The 27632-nt window shown below is 34.8% G+C and overlaps 1 protein-coding gene and 2 pseudogenes across 5 annotated transcripts; 1 reads left to right on the top strand and 2 right to left on the bottom strand.

Moving 5' to 3' along the window:
- The first annotated feature begins 766 nt into the window (after positions 1-766).
- On the top strand, positions 767-27632 carry TMPO (thymopoietin). 5 transcript variants are annotated; one of them, XM_011386520.2, is made up of 9 exons: positions 1816-2373; positions 8660-8786; positions 10491-10649; positions 15844-15941; positions 22445-22564; positions 22664-22759; positions 23141-23251; positions 24250-24338; positions 25426-27632. In XM_011386520.2, exons 1-9 carry the CDS (start codon positions 2095-2097, stop codon positions 25706-25708), a joined length of 1362 nt encoding a protein of 453 aa, XP_011384822.1. In that variant the 5' UTR covers positions 1816-2094; the 3' UTR covers positions 25709-27632. The 5 variants fall into 5 exon arrangements, with proteins under 5 accessions (XP_023383073.1, XP_011384817.1, XP_011384831.1 ...); XM_011386529.2 differs by lacking the exon at positions 22445-22564 and having other exon boundaries at positions 1815-2373; XM_011386533.2 differs by lacking the exons at positions 22445-22564; positions 22664-22759 and having other exon boundaries at positions 1815-2373.
- On the bottom strand, positions 5066-5184 carry LOC111736000 (annotated as a pseudogene).
- LOC111735999 lies at positions 18797-18915 on the bottom strand (annotated as a pseudogene).

Here is a 27632-nt window from a genome sequence, read left to right on the forward strand (position 1 = left end):
CATAGGGCAGCTGTCAGAGCCTGGAGACCCTTCCAGATCAAATCTAGCCCTGGTAACTCTAACCCTTTTCAGTTAAAAACTATTAGTACAGTTAAGCCAGAGCAAAACTCTTCAACTATCAAGGCAACGATTTAATAGGATAAATTGCAGAGATTAAACTCAGGACTTTGTTGCTCCGCCTATTATAATCTTAGACTATTCTGGAAGAAATAACTGAACTGTGGCACACTGCAGATTGGGACCATCTCACATGCATTAATTACATTTGTGGGGGTTACTACGCACTGCAAAATCATGGTCCTTTGCCAGTCAGCTCAGTTCCTCCTCTGAAGATAAATATACTTCCCTATGTGTTCAGCTAAGCTGGGGGTTGGGGGTGGGTGGGATGGAGATGAAGTAACTTTTATTATAAGACATCCTGAAAATCTATAAAACAAGTCGTTAATTAAAATACAATTTTTAATTTGTATTATGGAGCTTAATACTATTGCTTAAATATATGTAAATACTGAGATTTCTATAAAATATACAAAATTGCCTCTAGGAAAACATTGCATCGTTAAAAGAAGTATGTTTCCTCAATCTGAACAAAATAAAATAGTTTAATTCATAGGAAACGTTATTAGTAATGGCGTTTGTTTTAAATTTTCTTGAACTTAACCATGCAGAAATCACATAAATATTTGAAAAATTATTTTAAGCAGCTTATAAAGTTTAGTTTGGAGGTAAGAATCTGGAGAAATAATTAAGACATCCTAAGTCCAAGATCGACTTCTTTCCTTTCTTGGAAGAAAACATATATAAATTAGTAAGAAATACGAATGTATTGTCATCAGTCGTGTTTGTTTTCAGGAAGACAGTTTACGTAGCAAATTTCTGAAACCCTACCAGCTTTTAATTTGAATCAGTAATATGGGTTTGATGAGAGTTCCTGGCCTAATTATGTCACTAGGCTTTCTGTATTACTAAAATCTAGTATGTACCTATCTCAGTTATCTTAAGTTGCCCGTCTGGCATTCCTAAATGTTTCCTTTCATTCTGTTGTATTATTAAACATTAGGTTTGGTTAAGTTATAGTAAGATACTTACAGGTGGAGGGATCTAACCCAGAGACAGCTCTGAACAAAAACGCAGTTAAGCTCCAACTAACTGTTCAAATAAAATAATTTAGAAATCCCCCAACCTTTAAGGTCAAAAGTAAATGGAATATTTGACAGTACAATTTTGTCACAAATTCAACGGCAGTTTAAAGTGCCCAGTAGTCGAGGTCTGGCTTTTCCTGAATTTCGGAAACAAAAGGAGCGTTCGCAAGCGAGATGGGGATTTAACTGCGAGCAGTCCCCCTCCCTCCCCGGTAAGTAAATCAAATCTAGGAAAATAAGCGCCTACAAACACGCCTCGCTTCTCTCCTTTCCTTTCAGGGCTGTTATTAGGGAAGGAAAGGCTGCAGCTATTCTTCGGTGGATCAGTGTCCCGAGATTGATAAAGGCCCAGCCCCGATCCTGGCAGCTGGCGTGCAACACGCCCGGTCCGTAGGCGACCGACCCCGGGGAGGAAGGCTTCATCTCTTGTAGGGGAGGGAGAGGAAACGGCGCACAAAAGCAGTACGACTTGTCCCTTATCAGTATCTAAGGGGAAGGGTGGAGAAGAGGGAAACAGACACGGGCCCGGCACCCCGACTCCCGCCCGAGCGCCTTTTAAACTGCGTTTCTACACCCTCTCGCAGGGCGCCGCGGCTAATGGAACCCGCGCGAGGCGTCCCGCCAATCGCCGGCGCGCTTCCTGCCGCCGCCCGCCAATGGCGGCGCGCGATCTTGGGGCGTGGGCGAAGCAGGCTGCCCTCCTCGGCTGTAGTGTGTGGGCTGGGGTTGGTGTGAGCTCCTATCTTGGCTGCACTTGGCCCACAGTTCTGCTCTGGGGCTTTTGTGTCCGGCCTTTGCTTTGTGTGTGCGAGTTTTTTCTTTTTTTTTTTTTGCTCCGCGGTGTTGCTCCCGGGCGGGAGTCGGGAGGCTCGGAGGCGGCAGCGCGGCGCCCCCACCGGGCAAAGAGTGAGCGCGCCGGGTGCGAGGGCTGCGGGGAAGAGACGTCGCCGAGATGCCGGAGTTCCTGGAAGACCCCTCGGTCCTGACGAAAGAGAAGTTGAAGAGTGAGTTGGTGGCCAACAATGTGACGCTCCCGGCCGGGGAGCAGCGAAAAGACGTGTACGTGCAGCTCTACCTGCAGCACCTTACGGCGCGCAACCGGCCGCCGCTCGCCGCCGGCGCCAACAGCAAGGGGCCCCCGGACTTCTCCAGCGACGAGGAGCGCGAGCCGACCCCGGTCCTCGGCTCCGGGGCCGCCGCTGCGGGCCGCAGCCGAGCCACCGTCGGCAGGGTAAGGACTCCCGGCCGGGACCACAAAGGCGGGCGCTTGGCGGTTGTAGCTCCCCGCGCGCTCGCCGTCCTCCCTCCTTGGCGCCCCCTCGGGCCTCCTCGGCCGCGGGGCTGTCCCCGCGCCTGTCTAGGAGGCTGGCCTCTGGGCGTGCGGACGCTGGATTTGGGCCCTTCGCCGCGGGCTCGCAGGCTGTCGAAGGGGAGGGCGCTGGAGAAGAGAGTCGCGAAGTTGGGGCTGCGAGGCTGGCGTTTCTGCCGCGCGTGTCTGGGACGTGTGAAGTTGGCGTGGGCGCTGAGGTCGCGCGTGGGTGGCGGGCGCGCGCGGGTGCTTCTGTGGTCTTGACCACCGGCCGCCGAGAGTGGGTGTTCAGCCTGGGACTTCCGTGTCCTTTTCAAAAGCGCTAAGGAGGGGGTCAGCCCGAAACTGCTATAGGTTACGTTCGAGCGTTTTCCCGCTTTCTTGACTGAAATGACTAGCAGCAACCGAGTCTCAGAGCGCTCTCTGGAGGGCAATTTGTGCATATTAATTTCTAACCAAAATTTGAAATAAATTCCCGCCTTTTTATGTTTTTGCATCTAGAGGGCTTTTTGAACCGTTTTTCTTGTTTGTGTTACTCTTACAGCAACAGGCCATCTTTTGACGGGGCAGCATTACTCTAAAATGAGCATTTGAAAATACATCATTAAGCGGTGATAGACGCTCAAATACTTGAAAAATTCTAGTTACTAAGAGCTTAGGTTTTGGGACTTTTTTTTTTTTCCTGTTGGGTAAATTTTTCATGAGGAAAAGAGACTTCCGAATTAAGAGAAATGTTTATTTCCTGACATTCTGATATGTCAGTACCGCAATTTGGACTATCTGATCTCGGGTAAATCTCAGATTGGCTTCAGCAAATGCATATTTTTTTTTTTTTTAGAATAGTTTGGTTTTTGTTCTTTGGGTTTCTGTATGCTATTTTGTTATGAATCTGCCTAGTTACCAGACTTCAAATCCTAGCAGAATGTGGTTCAAAGTAGTGATTGGTGTAATAGTATAATGGTTCGTAAAACATTGGATGTGGAGTTTGGAATTGTTGCTAGTGATTACTAGTATAACTCAAAAACAAAAGTACTGCTTATTTTAAAGTTATGTTGTTTAACTTTAGTTTTTACAAATCTATCTGATGTGCTTTCTGGACTACCCCGTGGAATTGAAAGCAAAAATATAGTACATACATGTAAGTGTAATTAAATCTTACCCTGATCTTTAGAGAATTGAAAATCTTAGGTCTTAAGTAGGTACCTGGCACATAGTAGTGCCAAATAAATATTTATTCAATAAATAAAAGGCTATCGCATGTTATTGTTTCTAATGTCATGTATTTGTGGATTTGAAGAAACCTAGTTGACTCGCATGTTGAATTTACTTTTGAAATAAAGCATATCCCTTATCCGTTTTATCCCAACCCCTCTGAAAAGGAAAGTAATATTCAAACTATTATAGTAAAGATTCGGTTAGAAATGAAATATATTTCATTTAAATTGACACACTTAAAAAAAAAAAAACAGGTCTTCCCTAGATCCCTATATTTGCCTTCTGCGCAAATGTATTATTCTTGAGCCGTGAAAGTATTTGGTTGTATTTATATAATAGGATTATTAATTCTTACATGTTGATTAGTTTTCCATAGAAACAATTATCTTGGTTTTGATGTTTTGCGGCAGCAACTTTTTAAGAGAGAGTATGTCCCAGCCTACCCTTTGTTCTTTGGATTGCAAGAAGGCCTGAGTGTAAACATTTTTAATTTCAGTTCAGTTATCCGGCGTTTTTTCATATCTACCATTGTGCTCTTAACTATTGGAGATGGATTTCTGCAGACCCCACCCAGCACAATAATAATATAATGGATTTTTTTTTGATAATTGATCACATTTGTTATTTATTCATCATATCAACTAATCTCTCATGTTGTCCAGGTTGGTCAGCGCTATGCAAATAAGCTCTGGGTGAAAGGAATTAACATTTTAAGAGAACCTACTATGTCCAGTGGCATGTTAAGCCCTTAATAGCTCATTTAACATTTTGATACATGTAGAGAAAAACTATTTCATCACCGTAGATGTCTTTCAACTTTCAGTATTTAAAACTCAAAAATATATACCCTTGGGTAGACTCAGTGGTGTCAACAACTTGAAAAAGTTAATAGTGGTAAGTTGGTCAGTAGCATCATTTTCTGTTTAAAATACATTATGTAAAAGTTGTAATCTAACAGTCTGATAGGTCTTTTATCAGGCATAGGAAAATATCTTGAAATTTACAGGAAAAGAACCTTAGGTTGTTTATAATAATAAGGGTCTCTATGGAACATTCCTTTTATGTATATATTTTATGTTCTTGTCATTGTTAGCCCCATATATAATAATAACATAGACTCACATTTCTTAAAGAACAGTTGTAATCTAAGAGAAAGCCAAATTGTTTTAAATTTGGAGATAAGGCAGATTTTCTTAGGTGGTGAATTTTTGACATTTTAAAATAAATCAAGCATTAATGTGGCTTTGGCCAAAGGCATAGTATTTACCTTCTATTTAGACATGGGTTTTATGAGGATTTTTTTTTTCCACACTATTTTTTTTTTTTTTAGGCAAGGCAACCCTTGGTTGACCTTGTCAGCTTACAATCTCTTACTTATTTATTATTATTCTTTTTTTTACGCCTATAGCACCTGGTCTTCCTAGGTGGTCTCCCATCCAAGTACTATCCAGGCCCGACGGTGCTTAACTTCCAAGATCAGACAAGATTGGGCTTGTTCAGAATGCCAAGGCCGTAGATGATATTTTTAATTAAAGGTGAAATTGTTCCATTTCAGTCATCGTCATGGTCTCTTAGATTTATCTGGTGTAATATGACAGATGTTTTGCATATCCAAAATTTGGTTTTGGTTTTTAGTTTTCTTATTTCTAAGCTTTTTGTTTTATGCATCTTTGTGATACCAATATTTTTAGGTGTTGAGATTATCTGGATTGTTGACACAAAAATAAACATTTACAGAGTTGGCAACCTGCCTTTTCCTTCTAAGGTGCCAAGCAGCGTAGCTATTTGGAATCCAATGGAGCATAACATTCTTGAATGGTCTGATCTGGTGGATTATGAATTCTTAACAGGAAATATTTAAAGACATGGAACAAAACAGAAAAAGTATATTAAAAATGGTAAATGTTAATTAAATCATAAATTGGCCATCGTACTCCACAGTAAGGTGTTAAGTGTGCAGGCTGAATTGGGATCGTAGATTCAAATTCCAGGTCTGCCACTTATTGACCTTGAAAAATGAAGTGTCTATCAGATGCTCAGTTTTCATCTGAAATAGGAATAATCTAATACCTACTTAATTAGATTGAGGGTGACAATAGGTTGCATTTGTGTCTAGTTTTTTGTTTTTATTCAGTGCCAAAACAGTACAATGTTAACTGTGATACATTCTTCAGAATTGAGGTAAGTTTGTGAAAGTGATGTGTACATAAAGTCTGTTCAAATGTTACTATATAGCATAGTATACAGATTGCCTGAGTTAGCTGTGCAATTTTTGACTTTAGTTACCTCTCTTGTAAAATGGAGCTATTAGTATCTCACAGCATTTTTAGAATTCATTAAGACACATAAGAGACTTAGAATACTACTTGGTACATAGTAAGTACTCGCCGGAATCTATTTTATAACAATAGTTATTGTTATACTTCAACATCTTTGATGCTAATGGTAGAGATTCAAAAATAAGAGTAGCACATAGGTGATATACAACTGTTGGATTTTAAAGTCGAAAAAGATATTAGATCATCTCGTAGTTGGGAATAAACTGGAGAACAGTACCTGGCACATAGTAGGTACTGAGCATTTTTGACTGAATGAAACTTAGAGGTCACATGATTTACTTAAAGGAACAAAGCTTTCTAGAGGCAGAAATCTGTACAACTAATGGTTCCCTCCTTACTGAAATTGCTGGCTTGATAATTATTTATACCACACTGTCTCCCAATTTTTATTCTTATTGAATTTGGTATTTCATAAAATGGCATTACTTTTCTGGAACTTTTCTCCCTATAAATTAATAATAAAAATCAAGTACCTTGTTATAAACTCCTGCTGTATTTGACTTAGCTTGTTACAATTTATTGACCTCATAAAATTTCTTTGTACAGCTGTAGTTTTTCATTATGTTTTAGGAAAATATAAGGAAGTTGGTTTTCTGCTTCAATTTGATAAGCCTTATTTCTTAATAAGAAATGGATTTTAAAAAATAAATGACTTTTTCCTCTTGAGATGTTGCTTTCATTCATTCATTCATTCAACAAAACATCAGGTGCCTGTTCCTGTGTCATGCACTTTTATTTTAGATGCTTGGGATGCAAATAATGAGTATGACAAAGGCTCCTGCTTTCTGCTACCTCCTTTAACACTACATCCAAAATTAAACTTTACACATTAAAATACAGATTCTCAGGCCTAAGATTGGGACTCAGAACGGGATAAGATGTTGTAAAATAGAGGTAACTTTTCCAAAAGTTTTGAGGTTTTGATAACATCAGACTTAGGGACTATTGCTCAAGGAGTTCACCATCTAGAGAGGATAGAGAAGCATTTATACACGTAACTAATAAAAAGTAGGTTGAATGTGGTGAGTGCCAAAGAAAGATTTCTTGAAAACCTCAGGCTGTTGCAAGAAGTTGAAATTCCTGGATGTTTGTTGATAGTAGAATTTGAACATTCTTATGGTGGGAGGGATAGTCTACAAGTAATCTGTATCTGATTGATTTTCTTTTATTTAAAGTATTTGTTATACAGTGGAGTTTTTCTTTTCAACCTGTTCCTAAGCTTTGGAAAATTCAAGTCGGTCACTAACATGAGATTAAGTCTGTTTGATTAAAAAATGTCTTTTCTCTAAAGAATTCAAGTCTTTGGTATATCGAACCCTTAGACTCTAGGCAACTATTTTGATATCGCCGTGTGGATTCCTTCAGTATTTGAGCCTGATGATCCTAGGATACTGCAATATTTATGTTAAAGCCTTCTGAAAGTACCCTAACTTTTCACAGCCGTGTTTTTTATTAAAGATGTCTCTTAAATTAACATTGTTCTTATTAGCAGCTATCCTTAAAAAATAATTTCTCATAATCTTGTCTTATGAAGTATTGCAAATGTTTATTTTGAAGAAATATTATTAAAGAACAATTCTAATCCATGGCCAAATAATGCCTGATTTTCCCCCTCAGCATCATTAGAAAGTAAGCAGCCCATATACTTTTATTTTTGCCATTTGTGCATAAAATTTTTAGTATTGACTCTTCTGACTTAAACAGTAATTTGGACCTAAATTGACTTTGATATTTGTGGCCATTATTTAAGCAACCATTTATGTTTGGCGCTCTGATACTTTCTGGGATTATGGAGGCATTTGTAGGGCTATTTGCCACAACTCTTAAAAGTTACCCATACATTTGCTCTCTTCTCCTGTTTAATTTTGGAAGTTTATGTAGTTTTCCCAGGAGACATTGCTTTTATTACAGCCTTTTGTTAAAATTGTAATATCTTGTGGTGCCTAATTTATAAATTTAACTTCATCATAGGTATGTAGGTATAGGGTTCAGTACTGTCCCCAGTTTCAGGCATCCACTGAGGGTTTTGGAATATATCCCCCTCAGATAAGGGGGAACACTGTATTCTTAATGCAGTGGTCATAGAGAACTAAGTGTGGCAACAAAGCTGTATCAGAGGTGACATGCCTGACTTCCTACATGGGTCAGAAACTGGCTGTTAAAGTCACTGTATTACAAGAAGAATATTCATTTGGGCTTAAATTCCAATGAGCTTGTTTAAAGGAAATCATTTTTATACATAACTAAGTATAAGCCTTTATGATAAACTCTTAACTTAAACTCCTAGATTTATTTAAACTTTTAAATATCATCAAAAGAGGCCAGTAGTAAAATGTATTTACAGTTATCTGGATGAAAATAGTTAAATCCAGTCTTTTTGCTCATTTGAATTTTTTATGCCATCATTGCCTCTTTAGGTTAACCAAAACTATTTTAACAGTAATGTCTTTACAATTTCAGTCACTTGCTTGGTTATTGGGTTTGTATAATAACCAAACTTAGAAAATATCTTCAAACAATGAGTTTTAATTTAATCAAATTACTGAGGCTCGATATAGCTGTAAATTAACTTAAAGGTTAATTTCCATGTTTAACATATAGTAAAATGAACTTTTTTTATTCATGTGGAAATGATAACTGGCCTTTGTTTACAGAAAGCCACAAAGAAAACTGATAAACCCAGACTAGAAGATAAAGATGATCTAGATGTAACAGAGCTCACTAATGAAGATCTTCTGGATCAGCTTGTGAAATATGGAGTGAATCCTGGTCCGATTGTGGGTATGTTGATAAATTTCAAATGTCTTTCCTATGAAGCAGTACCCTCTCGTCTAGCAGCTATGTTTGGGTTCTAAGGGCCAGTCTCATTAATCATTTATATGACAATGATATTTGTTTCCTTAACTATGAATGAGGGAACTAAAATAAAGGAATTGAACTAGATAATTTCCTAGATTACCTGTTGTCGAGATTGTTTTCATATGGTGTGCATATCACACTACTTGGTGAGACACTCATGGGTCTTATATGTCAGTTGAGGAAAATCTGAGGTAACATGGCTGGCCGAATTCATTTAAATCAGTAAATTAGTGACAGACTTGTTTCTTTAACTCAAGTTACTCAGTTTTCAGCATAGTACCCATTTTCCGTTATTAAAAGTACTTTTTTAAAATGAAATCCTACCATTTGTAACAGCATGGATGGACCTAGAGGTTATTACGCTGAGTGGAATAAGTCAAAGAAAAAGATAAATACCATGTGATTTCACTTATAAATGGAATCTAAGTAACAAGAACAAATGTGTCAAAAACAGACTCACAAATATAGTGGACAGTTTAGTGACGGACAGAGGGGAGGAGTGTTGGGGGGCTGGGAGAATGAGGTGAAGGGTTAAAGAAGTACAAATTAGTTGATAGTTGGTCACGGGCAGCACAGCAGAGGGAAAGCAGTTAGCATTAATATGATGGCTAGGTGGAGGGCTAGGGGAGGGAGGGAGCAATTGGGGGGGATCATTTTATGAACTATATAGATGTCTAACCAATGTACTGTATACTTGAAACCAATTTAAATAAATAAAATTTTTAAGTACCTTTTTAAAAGTCTTGATTGTAATTCAAGAATGATACCATAAAGAACAAACTAAAAAGAGAAACTTGGAACTTAAATACACTCGATTTGCACAATTTGGTTACTTTTGGTGATTTCGCAAGGCCGATTGCTCCTTAATTAAGTTTGGAGGGTCTTGGCAATAAATAACCTCAAGATGAGGAAGGTCTATATATATTGATTTTCTAAGTTATGTAAAAGTTCGAACATTGGAGAATTAAAGGTTTTTGCCTATAGGTATTGTCGTAAAGGATTTAGAATGTTGTCTTTTGTTTTATTTAACACACTGCTTCTAAATGGATGATAATAAGCCTATTAATATAATTGCCAGCAGACATTTGATACCCTTTTAAAATTATTATCAATATACATTAAATTACATGTCGATATACCAGCTATTCATTTTTTTCCCCCAACTATATTCAGGTATAATTGACAAATAAAAGGTGTATGTATGATGTACAGCTTGATGTTTCGATATACATACATTGCGAAATGATCACCCTAATCAATCTGTTAATAAAAACAATTTTACAAAGGCAAGTACCATTATATAGTACTGGAGAACGTATACAAAGTCTAGAACTTTTCAAAAATACTCAGTCATACATAATACTTCAGTAGATGGTCTAATTAAGACCTGTATCAATATACTATGTATTCCATGCTATAAAGGAAACATTGTTATAATTATGTATTAAAATACCAGAAAAACACCTTTTTATAAAATAATTTGTTATATATTATTTTAAACACTTAAATTTAGAAAGGAAAGGTGAAAGTAACATTTTAATGTTGCTAAAAAAGATAATGTCTGAGCTGCATTTTAAATAAGAGGATATAAGTACTAATGCATTAACCATTTCTACCTTAATATAGGAACAACCAGGAAGTTATATGAGAAGAAGCTGTTGAAACTGAGAGAACAGGGAACAGAATCAAGATCTTCTACTCCTTTGCCAACCATTTCTTCTTCAGCAGAAAATACAAGACAGAATGGAAGTAATGACTCTGACAGATACAGTGACAACGAGGAAGGTAAAATTTTAAATGATGTTAATTAAATATATGTGATTTTTTTCAGACTCATGAGATACAGTAACCACGAAGAAAAAAATTTAAATTACATTACCAAGATATAGGTAGTTTCTGTTCATATTGTTAGAGTAATCCTCTAAGTAATTTGATTTAAATACCTTTTGTTAAGAATTCTAACAAGAAAAATACAAATGTCTAATTTTCTGTCACCTAAAATTACCAGGTACCTTTATATTTTTTCAAAGAGAATAAAGTGTTACAAATAAAGACACGTTCCCCCACTTGGCCTTTCCAAGTATCATCTCTATAGAAGCAACCACTATTATTAATTTGATGCTTATCTTTCCAATCCATTTTTTTAATACTTTTTCATATGCATCTATCTAATACATGGTATTATTTTGCACTTTATAAGATCTATATAAATGATATCATGCTAAACCTTGTCACTTCTCTTTACTCTTATGTTGAAATCTCATTGGTTTATTATATGTATGTTTTATTCCTTACAGTTGACATATTTCAGTTGTATTTACATATGGCATGTTTTCTCTGTTAGGCATTAAAATTTACAAGTTTTGCTAGATGATCTTATTTCAAGGCATCTTTATAGCAAATATTTTGACATTTTTAGTTGACTGTCTTAAGAAATTAGACCATGATATTTAAATATTTTTTTAAAATTGTACAGGAATAAATGACCTTTTAAAATTTATTTTAAGAAAAAGGTTGATATTTATAAATATTTAATTCATATGAAGTGTTTATTAATTTCGTGATTATTTAATTTGACCCAAATTGCTTATATTTCCATAAGCATTGCCTGCCAGGGCATAGTCTGTCATATTGGATGTTCAGAATATGAAATATAGAGTCTTTTCTTTCAACAGCACTATGTTAGCAAGGAGGCAAAGAATAAAATTAGCTTAAACACAGGTAATGCTTAAACTTCCTGCCTCTTTTGCCTCTACAGGAAAGAAGAAAGAACACAAGAAAGCGAAGTCCACTAGGGATTTTGTTCCTTTTTCTGAACTTCCAACTACTCCCTCTGGTGGATTTTTTCAGGGTATTTCTTTTCCTGAAATCTCCCCCCGTCCTCCTTTGGGCAGGACTGAACTACAGGCAGCTAAAAAAGTACATGCTTCTAAGGGAGACCCACCTAGGGAACCTCTTATTGCCACAACCTTGCCTAGCGGGCAGCAGATGCAGAAGTTAGCCTCTGGAGGGAATTCGTTTATTTCCTCCAAGTCTAGCCATGATAGATGTTTAGAGAAAAGTTCTTCGACATCTTCTCAGCATGAACTCGCTGCCATGTTGGTCTCTGCTGCAGCTTCTCCTTCACTGATAAAAGAAACCACCACTACTTGTTATAAAGACATAGTAGAAAATATTTACCATGGAGAGAAAAGTGGAATTCAACCATTACGTACTCAGAGGTCCCATGGTTCAGATCAGTCAGTTCTCTTTAGTGAAAAGAAAACACTAGAAGAGTCCGAGAGATCACAAGTAATTTCTCCACCACTTGCTCAGGCAATCAGAGATTATGTCAATTCTCTGCTGGTCCAGGGTGGGGTAGGTAGTTTGCCTGGGACTTCTAACTCCACACCCCCACTGGATGTAGAAAATATATGGAAGAGAATTGATCGATCTCATTTTCAAGAAGCTGAAACCCTGTCTCCTCCACGAAAAGTCCCTAGACTCAGTAAAAAGTCAGTGGAGGAAAAGGATTCAGGTTCCTCAGTGGCATTTCAAAATATACATGGATCTGACCTGATGTCTTCTTTTGCCAAAACTGTTATCTCTCACTCACTTGCTACTTTAGGCATAGAAATGTCTAAGCAGTCACAGCATGATAAAATAGATGCCCCAGAACTATCTTTTCCTTTCCACGAATCTATGTCAAAAGTAATTGAAGAGGAGTGGCAGCAAATTGACAGGCAACTGCCTTCATTGGCATGCAAGTATCCAGTTTCTTCCAAAGAGGCAACACAGATATTATCGGTTCCAAAAGTAGATGATGAAATTCTGGGATTTATTTCTGAAGCCACTACCCCATCAGGTATTCAGGCAGCTTCCACCAATAAACAGTTGGACTTAGCGCTTTGTAGAGCATACGAAGCTGCAGCATCAACTTTGCAAATTGCAACCCATACTGCCTTTGTAGTTCGGGCTATGCAGGCAGAAATTAGTCAAGCTGCACAAATTCTTAGCTCAGATCCTAGTCATATGCAACAGGCACTTGGGATTCTGAGCAAAACATATGATGCAGCCTCATTTCTCTGTGAAGCTGCATTTGATGAAGTAAAGATGGCTGCCCATATCATGGGATCTTCCACTTTAGGTCGTCGTTATCTCTGGCTGAAGGATTGCAAAATTAATCCAGCTTCTAAGAATAAGCTGGCTGTTATTCCCTTTAAAGGTGGAACATTATTTGGAGGAGAAGTAGGCAATGTAGTTAAAAAGCGTGGAAATAAACACTAATGAAGTTAGAAAGAAGGACATCTATCTTAACTCTGATTTGGGGAACTTAGCAGATTTTCTAGGAATTTCAAGTACTTTTTCCCCAGAATTTTCTTTTAAGGTTGTCTTAGTCTCCAGATGGGGCTTCTACCTATCAAATTACAATTTTAAAATAATTACCTATATAGCACTACCCCTTTTTTTGAAGTTGCACGGATAGAAAGCCTGAAACAAACAATTTAAAGCTTCTAGATCCCATTTTTATCTCAAATGGTTCACTCTTTCCTTTTTTTACATAAGATTTTACAACTCTTCAAAATTAAGAAAATCCCATTAACTAGAATATAAGTAGGGTCTTCACTGGTCTACATATCTTTATACTCTCTAGAACTTGTCTACTCTTTTATTTTCTCACTTTTGTTTGTTTTTTACTTATGTGTACAGTATCATTCATAATATTCCAGATCATTGCATTCAAAGTGCCACTCTATAAACTGTTACTGATCCACAGATAAGCATGCACCAGAACTTGAATCTAGAGATACTTTTTAGATCAATGATGGTTTATTTTTACGGTAAAGTTTTGATAGAGAAAAAAAGTGCCTCATTTCTTCATGAACTGGTAGAAACAGTTTGTGGACCACACTTTGGGAAAAACTACTCTAGACCATAATCGAGGATAGTGCATTCTCACCATCACTAACTAGGTTGCCAGATGACCTAGACGCTAGAAGGATGGGTTATTTTTTTTTTAAGTAACACTTTCAAGGTATGTTGTAGTTCATAGGCTTAATCTAAATTCTAAAAGCAAATTTAAATTAGTTTTTTTTTTAAAAAAGTCATAAATCATACTATATCCCAGTGTCTGTGTGTCTATATAAAACAGTTTTCATTTCTATGATTGTAAGATGAGAGTCTAACTGTAGAGGCATTTTATAATTGAATTTCTTTGTATATTTATGGAAGTAGTATTAAGTATAAGCAAAATATGGTCCTTTGGGTACTTCTAGCCATATCCTTAGACTATACATGTCCATCTTTGCAGCTTTCTGGGAGTAAATTTATTTGTTATTTGTCTTGTGAAATGTACATGTATACATGTACCTACTAAGTGCTATGTGATTTTCAAATGTATTACTGTAGAATGCTTCTGCAAATTCAATAAAGTTGTTAAATTCTAAGTTCTGTGTGGTCTCCAGAAACATGTTGTATGTGTGTTTTATTCTTAGGAGTTGCAACGAGTTAGATATTTATGAACATTCCTTTATCATTTCATCATTGAAACTCACTTGACATTCCAATGGTATAGTTGAAAATACTGTAAATATTATTGGTTTATTCTGTTTGAAGACCATGTTTTCATTGGCTGTTAGAATTTTAAAATTTGTAAGAGGAATTAATCTGTAACCAGATACTTTGTTTGAATACATTTCTGCTCAACTACCATTGGGTTCTTTACTTTGGACACTTTCTAATACTTAGAATTTGAGGTGAAAAAGCTTAAAATTACATAATGCTAAGAATTGTCCCAAACATAGACTTACTGATAGATCTATTAATGGGAACATTGGGGAGCGGGGGTGGATTTAATACCTTAATCTTAAATAAAGATTGAACCGTTTGAACTATCATGGCAAAAATCACTATTCAGTTTTTGAATATTTGCAAGTAGACTCTGGACTGACCGGTACTGGAGTAGGTAGTTAGCAAAAAACACTTGACTATTTGGACTACTACTTAATAGAACTACATTGAGTTCATACAAAACTAAGCTTTGGTTTAAGAACTGACTATTTCTGTCTCTGGTAAGGTAATATAAAGTTTTTGGTAACAAGTTTCAGAAGTAACTGACATTAATTTTGCTATGTGATAATAAATGGCCACAAAAATGGGGAAGTTAACTAAAATTTATATCAGTCTTTTAATAAATCCAGCTCTTCTAATGGTGATGAAATCAAGACTAGGGGAATGGAATATTGAAGCCTTTAAAAAGATATATACATATATCTGAGTTGTTAGGTTAATAACCATCATGGTGATATGCTAAGTAATATAGATGCACTAGCTTATCTTCAAAGAAATGTTATTTGTATTATGGGGACGAGGAGAAGTGGCTTGTGATTGGTTGTACTTTTCTACCAACAAGATTCCTACTTATGTCAACTGTACCCAGGTATTTTATAATTACATCAAAAAATGGGAAGAGACTTAAACTGCACTTACATAATAACATCATTGCACTTGTTAGAGGCTTGGTATCTTAGGGTTTGTTTTTGTTTTTGTTTTTTCTACAAAATTCCTTATAGCTTTTTTGCTTTCCACATTACAAATTTTAATTTAATAACTAATCTTTGTACTGTATGGACAAAAGAATGGTAACTATATTTTTTAATGTTCTTTCCTCACATCTATATTGTTTTTAGTGAAAGGCCTCCATGGGAGCACTTTCATTTCAGGCTATTAGTCCCAGAAAAAGGCAAGGAGGAGAAATAGGAAGAAGTAGCAATCAGATTAAAGAGTAGGAGAGATAAACAGAAATGGAATGAAATAAAAGTGGGAAAGAAAAATTTTTAGACATTGAAATTAAATAGTTTTGGTCTGTTGAGGTAATAGCAATAGACAAACTTGTTTTACATGTTAATGTGCCTAAAACCAGCAATCCCAACTAATCTTAAGATAATTGTAATTCATTGTGTCTTTCAAAGAGTAATAGTTTTTCCGATATTATTTCCAGACTCTAAAATAGAGCTCAAGCTTGAGAAGAGAGAACCACTAAAGGGCAGAGCAAAGACTCCAGTAACACTGAAGCAAAGAAGAGTTGAGCACAATCAGGTATCTTCAGTTTTATGATCACTGTATTCAGGTACAAGCAGTCTGCAGACAACACAGATTTGCCTGTGTCCTACACTTTGGTTAATGGTTGACATGCATATTCCAGCACACTCAATAGTGTTTATTCCATTGTTCATTAAATGGGAACAGACATGTAAACTTTATGTTTTTTGTTAATAGTCTAGTTTGCGCCTACTGCAAAAGTGTTTAATAAATGTCTCATTGTGTTTTGATTCTGTGCTAAGCATGGTTCAGAGCCAGTCATACAGCTTTTTAAGAGTGTTTTTAATTTTTAATTTTGATCATATCTTTTTTTTTAATTTTTATTTTTCAATTAGAGTTGACATTCAATATTAGTTTCAGGTGTACAGCCTAGTGGTTAGATATTTATATAATTTATGAAGTGATCTCCTGATATAAGTCTAGCACCACCTGGCACCATACATAGTTATTACAATATTATTGACTATATTCCCTATGCTGTACTTCATATTCCAGTGATTGTTTTGTAACTACCAATTTGTACTACCAAATTCTTTCACCTTTTTCATCCAGCCCCCCACCCCTCCTTGCCTTCTGGCAACCACCAGTTTTATTCTTTGTATCTGTGAGTCTGTTTCTGTTATATTTGTTCATTTATTTTGTTTGGGTTCCACATGTAAGTGAAATCATATGGAATTTGTCTTTCTAAAAAATATATATTTTAAAAGGTAGAAATGCCTAAGCAGTTCTGACATAATTTCTTTAAGAGGAAGAGGAAGGGTGTTGTATTTGTGTCTTTGTCTCTTGGTTTCTGACTTTGCTTTTACTTGTGCCCTTCTTGTCTTCTGTGACTTTTCCCTGCACTCTGAAGCTAGTCTGGTCCTAAGCTAGTCTGTTTTTTTTTTTTCCTTATTCTAGATGAAAATTTACCTTTTTTATTGTGGTGTAGGCAAGATGCAGTTAATGCAGAAACTAGGAAAATCTGGTGAAGGACCCTGAAATAGACAAGCATGGAGAATTTTGGCCCAGAGTATGAAGGCAAGGTGCTGACTGGTCAGATAATAGGTTAAAACAAGGGAGGAAAAATGGTATTAAAGGTGATTTAAGAGATAGTTGTGTTGGGGAATCTAAACTGAGGGACAGGATAATCAAAAGAGAGAATAGATTTAGGAGACAACAGGCAGAATTAGATAATGGCCTTACACAAAATTTAAAATGTAGACAAATGGAGAGAAGTTTCATGACCCTCTAGTCACAGAGCCTGAAGAGTTGTGAGCATTTTACCAGTTTTATTTCATCTTCATCCATACCCTCCAGTTTTTTAAACTCCTTTGGTTTTATTTTGCTTTTTGCCAGAGTACATTGAAGCAAATCTCTGATATATTCCACACATTAAAATATCAGTATTTCAGTATACATCTCTAACAAAGATGGGAGCTGTTTGTATACACACACACACACACACACAATGCCACTATCATGCCTAATAAAATTAATAATTTTTCATATCTAATCTGTTCAAGTTCCTCCAATTTCAGAAATGTCTTTTATGATTAAATTATTCAAATAAGGATCCAAAGAAATTCCACATATTATTTGTTTTGTATTGTTTCCTTTTTACCTTAATTTTGTAGCTATTTCTACTATAACGCCATTTATGTGGTAAAGAAACTGAGTCAGTTTTCTATTGATTGTCCCACATTCTGAATTTGGTAGATTTTCCTTCAAATGTCATTTAATTTGCTGTTCTATAGCCTGGGAGTTAGATTTATATAAGTAAGGTTATGTATTAGACCTTTCTGTAATGATGGAAATGTTATGTATCTGCGTTCCATTATGATAGCCAGTAGCCACATGTGGCATCAAATTCTTGGAATGTGGCTAATGTGGCTGAGAAACTAAAGTTTTAATTTTATTTAACTCAAATTTAAGTTGACACATATGGCTAGCAACTACCATTTTGGACAGCACAGATTAGAGGGATGGATAGATTCAGGTTCAGTTTCTTTGACAGGAATGTTTCATAAATGGTGTCATGGCCTTCCTATTGCTTGATTTTGGCACTTGATATCCTTTCGGTGATGCTGAAATTATATAGTAATAAGTTCAAATGTTGAAAGCTTAATCCATCTATTATAAACTTTCACATTGCCCTTTCATGTAATGATTTTGACAGTCATGTATGATTATTGCCGAGGTCTATTATTTCATTTGAGGTTGTAAGATGGTGATTTTTCTCATTCTCCTTACATCTGTAACTGGAATTCTTTTATGAAGAACTTTTCCTCGTGAACTGCTTAGTTACATTGAAATAGAATTCATACAGGAGAGCCAGGATAAATGCTTAATTCTTGCCTTTTATTTGCCACTTTTTAAATTAAGGTGCCTTAGTCACCTTAGTCATTCTTACCACCTTTGGAAGGTGATCAGTGAAATTTTTTACTAGTATGGTTTTTATATATTTGATTTATGATCATTTTCAATCATTCTTTTTTCATGTTCAAATTGTGCCACCTTTAGCCATTAGAAATTACTGAGTTGGTTCCTATATCCTTTTATCGACTCCCTTTGTCTTTGATAGTTTCTTGTTTTCTGGCACAGTAAGATGACCCATGTTCATGGATATTTTCTGCCTGTTAACATATCAGCCATTTTTCTAAAGAATCTTAATCCTTTTAATAGATAATGGGAAATATCATTTGGAGGCTACCTACAATCTGGTGTTCATTCCTGCTGGGTTGTCATTGCTTCTAGGCCTTTCAGTAAGTAAAGCTAGGAGTATCTATTTATTTATTTATTTATTTTTAGGCAAGGCAACCCTTGGTTGACTTCACAGATTGCAAGGACCTTGTCAGCTTATTTTTTATTTTTTACGCCTACAGCACCTGATCTTCCTAGGTGGTCTCCCATCTAAACAGTAACCAGGCTCAACCCTGCTTAGGTTCTGAGATCAGATGGGATTGGGCTTGTTCAGAGTGGCATAGCCGTAGACTAGGAGTACTTATTTTTTAGAGAAAATAAATCATGAATTCATCAAATAAATGAATGAAGACTTCTCTAACTTCTGTGTTTTACTTGTGTCTCTTTTCTCTTATGTTGAGTATCTTAAAGTCACTTGGAATAATTTTTTTCTTTTTCTTTCATATTGTTTAATTATTGAGAACATGTATGTGGTTTTATTTAAGCAAAATAGATAAGCGTCAAGAATCTGGCTTCTATTTTTGTTCCTTCCATCCACGGGTAATCGTTTTTATTAAGTCTTGGTTTAAATTTTGTTTGTTTTTGAAAATGTAAGTAAATACATATATTTATATATTATCTATGCTCTCCTCAAATAAAAAGCAGCCTATTTTCACATTTCTATCTTTGTTTTTATCTAAACATATCCTGGAGATCACTCCATATCAGAATATAGTATTGCCATCTTCCTCATCGCTTCATACCACTGCATGATATTTCATTTTATGGATGTAATATAATTTATTCAGCCATTTTCCTTTTGGTGAATATTTAGATTATTTTTAGATATATGCTATTTTGAATTATGCAAAGATGAATGAATGAGTAGCTTCTACATGTATCATTTAATATTTTAGCCAATTTATCTTCAGGAAATTTATAAGTGAAATTGCTGGGTAATTTTGCTAGGTGTTACCAAATTCCCCTGCATAATAGTTGAAGCATTTTGCATGGGCCCACCCCTCTCTCCCTCCAGCAATGTATAAGTTCCTATCTCTTAGGGAGGAATAAGCTGCTGCTTTGAAAAACAGTTAATAGGAATAACCATACTGGTCATGTTTTACTTAAATTGATAGTTCTTTATGGTGGCTTTTAACCTGATTATTTCTTTTCATAACCTAGTTTTGTGTAAATATTTTGTGTATAGCTTATATTTTTACTCACTGGGATTTATAGCCTCCTTTAATAGCCCAGCTTCTGCATTGTCTGTGCCTCAACTACCCAGTGTCTTCCGATTTAACCTGATAGCTTATTGAAAGGCACCGTGAGAAGGTTTTTGTTTCTTTCCCTTGTTGTCTCCATGCTAAATTCTGGACTTTTATGAAACATCTTGCTCAAAATAGATGATGCTGCAATTCTTATTTTGGCCACAGTATGTAACAATCACATTAACTACTAATTTTACATAGCAGTGAGTTTCTTGTCAATCAATAATTGGTCTATCTTACTAAGTAGTTATAACGTTGAATTACAATTTTATTATTTTTTACTTGTATTTTTTTTAAGGTCAGTTGCTTATAGTAGATTCTGGTAGAGAAAATGTTTTTTTAATCTTCAGAATATCTTTTCCGGTTGTGTGAAGAGTTGTTAGTTTTCTGCAAAGATGATTAATTCTAAATTAGACAATGACAGTCAAGAACTAATAAAGTTGGTTGATCGTCCTCAACTAAAGAATTTAATGTGCCTGAATAGAAGAAAGTATAAATGAATTATAGGGGAAAATGTCCTTCCCACCCCTGTTCCCAGCTGTTCCTGTGGGTAACCAGTGAGTTTCTCGTGTTTCCTTTCATGGAAGAAAATAAAGAATCGCTAAGTAGAACTTGGTTAACCATAATAGTTTCAATAGATGTTTAATAAAATTTTTGATAGATTATTTCAGTTATATATTTAAAATAAGACATAACAAGGAAAGTCCTAGAATTTGGTAGATAACCAATTTTAAGGGAAAAGGATGTCTTTTCACCCCAACCCCCTACCTTTGTGGATGTAAGTGAAGGACCTGGTCTTTATATTGTATCAGTTGGATAACTTTGTTAGAACTTTCAGCAGTGTAGTTTTTAATTCTTTGAAGAGTTTTGAAATACTGACTATACATTAATAATACCAAATAGAGTATTTTTAAAATACTTGTAATTATTTTTATTGCCATTGATCAGTTGATTATTAAAGAGGAAACTGTTGAAAGTGGTTTTAAAAAATACTTGACTTTGAGATGCATCATAAGTCAGTTATATTATCTTAAACCGGTTGTTCTCAACCCTGGCTGCACTTAAGAATCTCCTGAGGAGCTATAAAAATTTAGTATGTCCAGGCCCTTCTAGATTCTGACTTGATTGATCAAAGGTGGGGTTGGGGGCATTTGATATTTTTTGAAAAGCTCTCCAAATGATACTGTGCCACCAGGATTGAGATTAAAACTATTGTTTCCTTCTATACAGTTAATCAGGAATTTATTAAATAAGCATTTTTCATATGTATATGTAATTTGTTCACAGATTTGTCTTTTGACTAACATTAAGTTTGCATTCAGTGAATATTTCCTAATTGATAGCAGAAAAAAGAATCCAGAGATTCAGATTGTGAGTCAGAAGGACACTTCAAAATCAGTTCTGTGAGACTGTCTGTACCTTGTATGGGTTTGGTAGTAATACTACTAGTCAAATAAGCATACCTATTGGATGACTGCCATTGTCCCAAAATAAGAATAAAATTTATCTGTCTTTAAAATTAATAGATACTGACTTGGATATAAAAACATATGTTATCTAGATAAAATACTAGCTTGAAAGCAAAAGTGACAGTATAAACACTCTCTAGTATAACACTAATCATCGATGGCTGTTTTCCAGTTAAAAGAATTTAAAAGGAGCATCTGATAATATTGGCTTCAGAGTTGAATAATTTGCTACTTGGAATGTAGAATCTCAGGCCCCACCCCAGGGCTACTACATGAGAATCTGCATTTTAACAAAAGCTTCAAGTGATTGATACACAAATCACAGTTTGAGAAGCACTAATTTCATGATTTTCAAGCTATTATATAGGGACTGCCAACTTATTTTTTAAATGAAGAAAAACTACTTAGTTTTTCAGGGAAAGGTGAGTCTGGGACTGGAAGGTAACCACTGTCTGAGTAGTGAGGAGTGGGTAGTACTGAGGTTTGGCACAGTGACACTTTAGGCTTGCATGTCCATGAAAGGTGACCACCAGGTTTGTGTTGGTGGTCAATTTTAATATCTTTCTGAGTTTGATATCTGGGAATTTTTAAGTTCAAATAGCTGTGTATGGATTATAATTTAAACTGATCTATTTAAATAATCCTAACCACATGAAAAGAATAATGTTCAATCTATTTTAACAATTATAAAATTTGTATTTTATTTTAAAAAGAAATTGATTTGTTGTAGCAAATGACATAAGTAAGTCAAAGTTAATGCTCAGCCCGCTTTTTGTTTAGACAGCCAAAGAGATGCAGCTCTAATACCAGAGCCAAACAGCAAACAGCAGTCATAAAAAGAGCCAAGGATAAATTGATGTCCGGGCCCCCCCGCCCCCATTTTTATTTTAATTTGTGAGCTTCTGTAGTTGGACTGTTTAGTGTATTTTTATCGTACGTTAAGCTACACATCGGATCAGTCAATATACACAGAAATATATTGAGGGCACAGCATTGTTTGCAAATGTTAGCATTTGGAGACTTCATGGCTTCTCAGTATGCTAATATGGCCATTAAGGTGTTTGATGTTAGAATATGACTTTTTAATGTGTCAATGCTTAAATAGAGCTATTCTCAAGCTGGAATATCTGAGACTGAATGGACAAGTGGATCTTCAAAAGGCGGACCTCTACAGGCATTAACTAGGGAATCCACGAGAGGGTCGAGAAGAACTCCAAGGAAAAGGGTGATGCAAGGCTTATTGCTTAGAATTGGGTTTTCAGATTGGTAGGGTTTTAGTGACTGTTTTATGTTTATTGTTTTTGTTTTGTTTTCAAACTAACAGGTGGATACTTCAGAACATTTTCGTATAGATGGTGCAATAATTTCAGAGAGTACTCCCATAGCTGAAACTATAATGGCTTCAAGCAACGAAACCTTAGTAAATATGTTTCATAAACTATACAAGTGGTATTCTTTGTAAATTACCCTTTAATTAGAATCGGGGAGGTGGTGAATTTGGCAAATTTCAAAGTTATATATTTTTAAACTCATTTTCCCCATATAATTCTGAATTTTAGGATTTTTTATTGTGCAAGAATCCTAAGTATTCTAAGGATACTTTTTTGCTAAAATATTTAAAGAATGATAAGGCTTCACATGTGAACCACTGAATATGTTCATTTCTGAGTCCTTTTGCCTGAATTTTTATTAAGGGAAAGTATCAAATATTAGAGAAATAAAATATCTTTTTCTTTTCTTTTTTCACATGTCTTTGTTATGTTTGGATAATTCTGAGTCTGAATAATTTGAATCTTGGCAGGTTGTCAATAGGGTGACTGGAAATTTCAAGCATGCAGCTCCTATTCTGCCAATCACTGAATTCTCAGACATTCCCAGAAGAACACCAAAGAAACCATTGACAAGAGCTGAAGTAAATGAATAAAACTTAGATCGATGTTATCATTGATCTTTTAAAGAGGAAATATTTATATTTGTTTTTTGGAGTTGGGGGGAGCTGAGCTTGCTTTATTGGGTGATGTGTGTGGGTGTATATATGCATATATTCTTTTAAAGACATACTTCTATAGTGATGATAAAATAACTAATATGTCATGCTAATCCTATCCTCTTGCTACTGTGTGCCTCTTAAGTTCCAATTATCAAGGGAGTGGTCTTTTTTTGCTGTTTATAACTTGTTCTCTTTGTTATGGATGTGAGTCGAAAGTGTAACTAGGCTGTAGGGGGGCAGCTTTACTATTTTTCACGGGAAGGTCAAATAATGGGACTGCAAAATGACTTTGTATGACGCTTCATTTGATTAACTCCTGTGTAATTAAGCTTTTAAGTACTAACCGCATGATGCATTGTAGTTTTAATCTTAACCAAAGGTTATTTTGATCTGGGCATAAAGGTAAACACAGCAAAACAACAATCAAGTTGTTAAAAAATATATATTTTATGTTTTTTAAGTTAGGAAGATTAGATTGACTCTAGTTAAAAAATACTAAAATTAAAGATCCATGTTAATTTGATACCTGCTATATTTGATCATTTATCTTATAACACAGTTCTTAGTGGAGGAAGAAACAGTGTACTCTTAATGAAAAGCACGGGAAATTCAGTGGGGGAACTTATACTTCCAAATAAGCTGCACTCAATTTTTGTTTTTTAACTTTTACTTATTAAAGTGTGTGGCAATTTTTTTTTCTCCTGCAGTTATCACATTAACATATCTTTCATTTTGAAGAAATCTGAAGAGAGCTTTGGAAGTGTGTGACTCCTTAGGTGATAATAAATTTAGAAATGGCAGTTATAAAAGCTGGGATAGATTGAAGTGCATTCTGTCCTCTGAAACTTTTATTTAAAATTATATTTTAATTTTTGCACATTTACACTAAATTTTAATTGTAGTCGTTTGTTTCTTCTTAGGTGGGAGAAAAAACAGAGGAAAGAAGACTAGAAAGAGATATTCTTAAAGAAATGTTTCCCTTTGAAGCATCAACACCAACAGGAATTAGGTATTCAGATACATTGAAACAAGTATTAGTATGTCTTACTGGACATTTTTATTTATTCACTTATTTATTCCCACTTTATTGAGGTATGATCGATGTATAAAAATTGTATATTTTTAGGGTATGCAACATGATTATTTAATATACATATGAGAATTTTAATTTCTAATTTTTCACAGTTAGTATACCTGTGTTCTTAGAATTAAGCTTTTTTGGGAGCAGTTTAATTCTTCTAAGCTACCAGTTCATATTCTGAAAAATTGAGTCAGTTTGTTTTGTTTGTTTGCTTTTAAAATTAGCTCATTTTTTCCTCTGTATATGTACATACAGTGTGTTTGGTCATCGATTTGAAACTATAGGTAAAAATCATCCAAATTTTTACAAATTAGAAAATTAGCTGTTAACATTTTGAGTATATTTCTCTTCGTGTTCTCAAATACATAGATAGTTTGGTATTACTTTCTTTTAATTTTTTAGTAACTTTTCTTATTTTAAAAGTGATACATAAACAATTCAGAATCCCTGTTCTGCCATCTTGACTAGAACACGAGTCGGTTTCAAAATTAACTTTGTTAAGTTGAAGGATTGTAAATACATCATTTACCTACTATTTAATTCTCATTTTTAAATTGAAATGGAAACCTAGTAAGAAGTAAAGCATTGTTTTCCCTGAGAGTTTCTCTTCTGTTTGAAAAGACTATTTACACATCTGTTTAATTGTTTCCTGACTGAAGGAATCACAACCAAACTACCTTATTTCTTTCCTCCTATTGCCGCTATTAGCTCTGAAAAGACTTGAAGAAGGCAAATTTAGTGAATATTTATCAACATTTTGCATATTATTTTTTAATAAAAAATTTGCATCTAACTTTTTTAGTGGAAAATGTAAAGAAGTTTTAAAAAGGTGACGCCTCACTGTTCATATGTGATAACTTTCTACTGTTAACCTCAAGGAATGTGTTTGAGACAGGAGCAGTAATGACATTTTATTTTATTTTACCTTTTTTTTTTTTTGACATTTTATATTATTTATTTAAATCATGACTTTATCTAAAATTTATTTTCCTTTTCCTCCTTTTACTCCCCACAGTGCTAGCTGCCGCAGACCGATCAAAGGGGCTGCGGGCCGGCCGTTAGAACTCAGTGATTTCAGGACGGAGGAGTCTTTCTCATCCAGATATATTCCTAAGTATGTTCCCTTGGCAGATGTCAAGTCAGAAAAAACAAAAAAGGGACGCTCCATTCCCATGTGGGTAAAAGTTTTGCTGTTTGTTGTTGTGGTCATTTTTTTGTTTTTGGTCTATCAAGCTATGGAAACCAACCAACGAAATCCATTCTCTAAATTTCTTAATGACTCTAGAAATCACAAGTGAATGATATCTCTTTGGCACACTCAGCTTGGTCTCCTATTTTTAATAACTGTATAAAAAAACATTTGTGTACACTTGTTGACTGAAGAGCTAAAAATAATGTGATTTCACCTCAATAAATGTATTCCATTGAAAAGCAAACAAGATATATAAATGGACTTCATTTATATGTTTTGGACTTTGGACTAGTAGGAGATCACTTCGTGCCATATCAATCTTTTTTAGCTCTGGAACATTTTTGTAGGCTTTATTTTTTTAATGTGGGCATCTTATTTCATTTTCGAGAAAAATGTATATTGTTTTCAGTGTATTTTGGGAAACAAGAAGGGCAAAACATGGCAGTCTAATGTGAAGCTACTCATTTAAATACTTTGAATTCTTACAGAAAAGATTTTAAGATTTATTCTCTGCTGAATAAAAACTTTAGAGATGTGAAACATGAAATTCGGTAAGGGAAAAATGTAATGGGGTTGTGCATTTTTTAACGGCAGCAAAGTTTAATGGTGTTTATGGGGAAAAGTACAGCAATAATCTCTTCTGTAACTTTTATTAATAGAATGTATTGCCGTAGCCCTATTGTATTCACTTTTTAAAAGATTTCTAGTATCATGAATGTCCTACTACAGTAAGACCCATTAAATACAGTTGATTTTTAGCAGGGATTTTTTAGTGTGACATATTTTAGAGAGCTGTTAGCTGGCTTTATGTGTTTTTAAAAGCTGTTTAGCTAGCTATAAGGCTATAATTGGAAACATGTATTTTTTATTTACAGCAAAACATTTTGTCAATCCAATTTGCTACCAAAATATTTTTTAGATTAATAAGTGTGTATGTCTGTTTAGAAGTTAGAAACTAAACACTGGTCTTAGGTTCCATTTGGATTTGTTATTGCATTGTATTCTTTTACCAAAAACAAATTTTGCCAAGTTATTTTGCCCTCTATTTCCCAACATAATTAAAGTGCAAAAATATTTTTTTTTTAAATTACATAGTAAATTTTTTCTTGGATACATGGTAGTTAATACATAAGCTTGTAAACTCAGAATATGAGATGGGCATTATGATTTTTGTGTACTCTTGAAGTGGTTAACTTTATCTTTGTAGTTGATTTATTTTTTTAGCTAAAACTTACCTCATGTATAACTTGGTTAAGTAAAATAGTAGGTAATTAAAATTTCAGTAGAATCAAGTAAAACAAAAATTTTATTCATTTGAGTTTCAATTTTACAGTCTTTGACCATAAAGCACACTAACCATGTAAGTTATTTTTAAATATCATCTGAAATAAAAAGGTAATTTTAAAAAAGGAAAAAGCTAAAGATGTGTATTTAGATGAGCATACAATTTTGATTTGAATTAGCCCTATTCTGGTATTTAGCTTTTAGATACTTCGTAGACATTTTTCACTTAATTGGCAGTTTACCAGAAATGCTTGTAAGCCTGGTCCTACAGGGAAAGTGAAAAACGTACATCTAGATCAGAAGCACTTGCCTCTCTGATTAAAGTATTTTCTTTGAGATGAGCCACAGAGGGGCACAGTTTACTCAGCTTTTCGCTGTAAGGTAATAGCAGTCTACTTTTACTTTGTTTTTAAACCTTGTTTCCCATTTTGTTTTCAATCTTTTGTTTATAATTAGAAATTATGAGAAGCGGCATTTAATGTTTAAAAATATGGAATGATAAATCAGACTTAATATGTATGTAAAATCAGTTTTCTAATAGGAAAGGTATGGTCCAAAATAGCAAAATTAGGACCAGGTAAAACATGTAGTCTTTTTTTTTTTTTTAATGTGTTTGGTCTTTGTCTGTTTCTTATTCCACTAGAATAAATATGTCCTTGATGTAAATGCAAAGCATTTCTTCCTGATTAAACTGTAGATGTAGACTTTACAATATAATTCAACAATAAAAAAGTAATTAACCTCTA

This window comes from Pteropus vampyrus, unplaced genomic scaffold, assembly GCF_000151845.1.
Source record: "Pteropus vampyrus isolate Shadow unplaced genomic scaffold, Pvam_2.0 Scaffold16, whole genome shotgun sequence".
Taxonomy (NCBI): domain Eukaryota; kingdom Metazoa; phylum Chordata; class Mammalia; order Chiroptera; family Pteropodidae; genus Pteropus; species Pteropus vampyrus.

What these genes read in the sequence shown, in the direction of transcription:
- TMPO (XM_011386515.2), top strand. Translation starts at nt 2,095, where the DNA reads ATGCCGGAGTTCCTGGAAGACCCCTCGGTCCTGACGAAAGAGAAGTTG. An exon ending in GCCGAGCCACCGTCGGCAGG is followed by an intron (nt 2,374 to 8,659) that starts GTAAGGACTCCC and finishes CTTTGTTTACAG; the next exon opens with AAAGCCACAAAGAAAACTGA. An exon ending in GAATCCTGGTCCGATTGTGG is followed by an intron (nt 8,787 to 10,490) that starts GTATGTTGATAA and finishes ACCTTAATATAG; the next exon opens with GAACAACCAGGAAGTTATAT.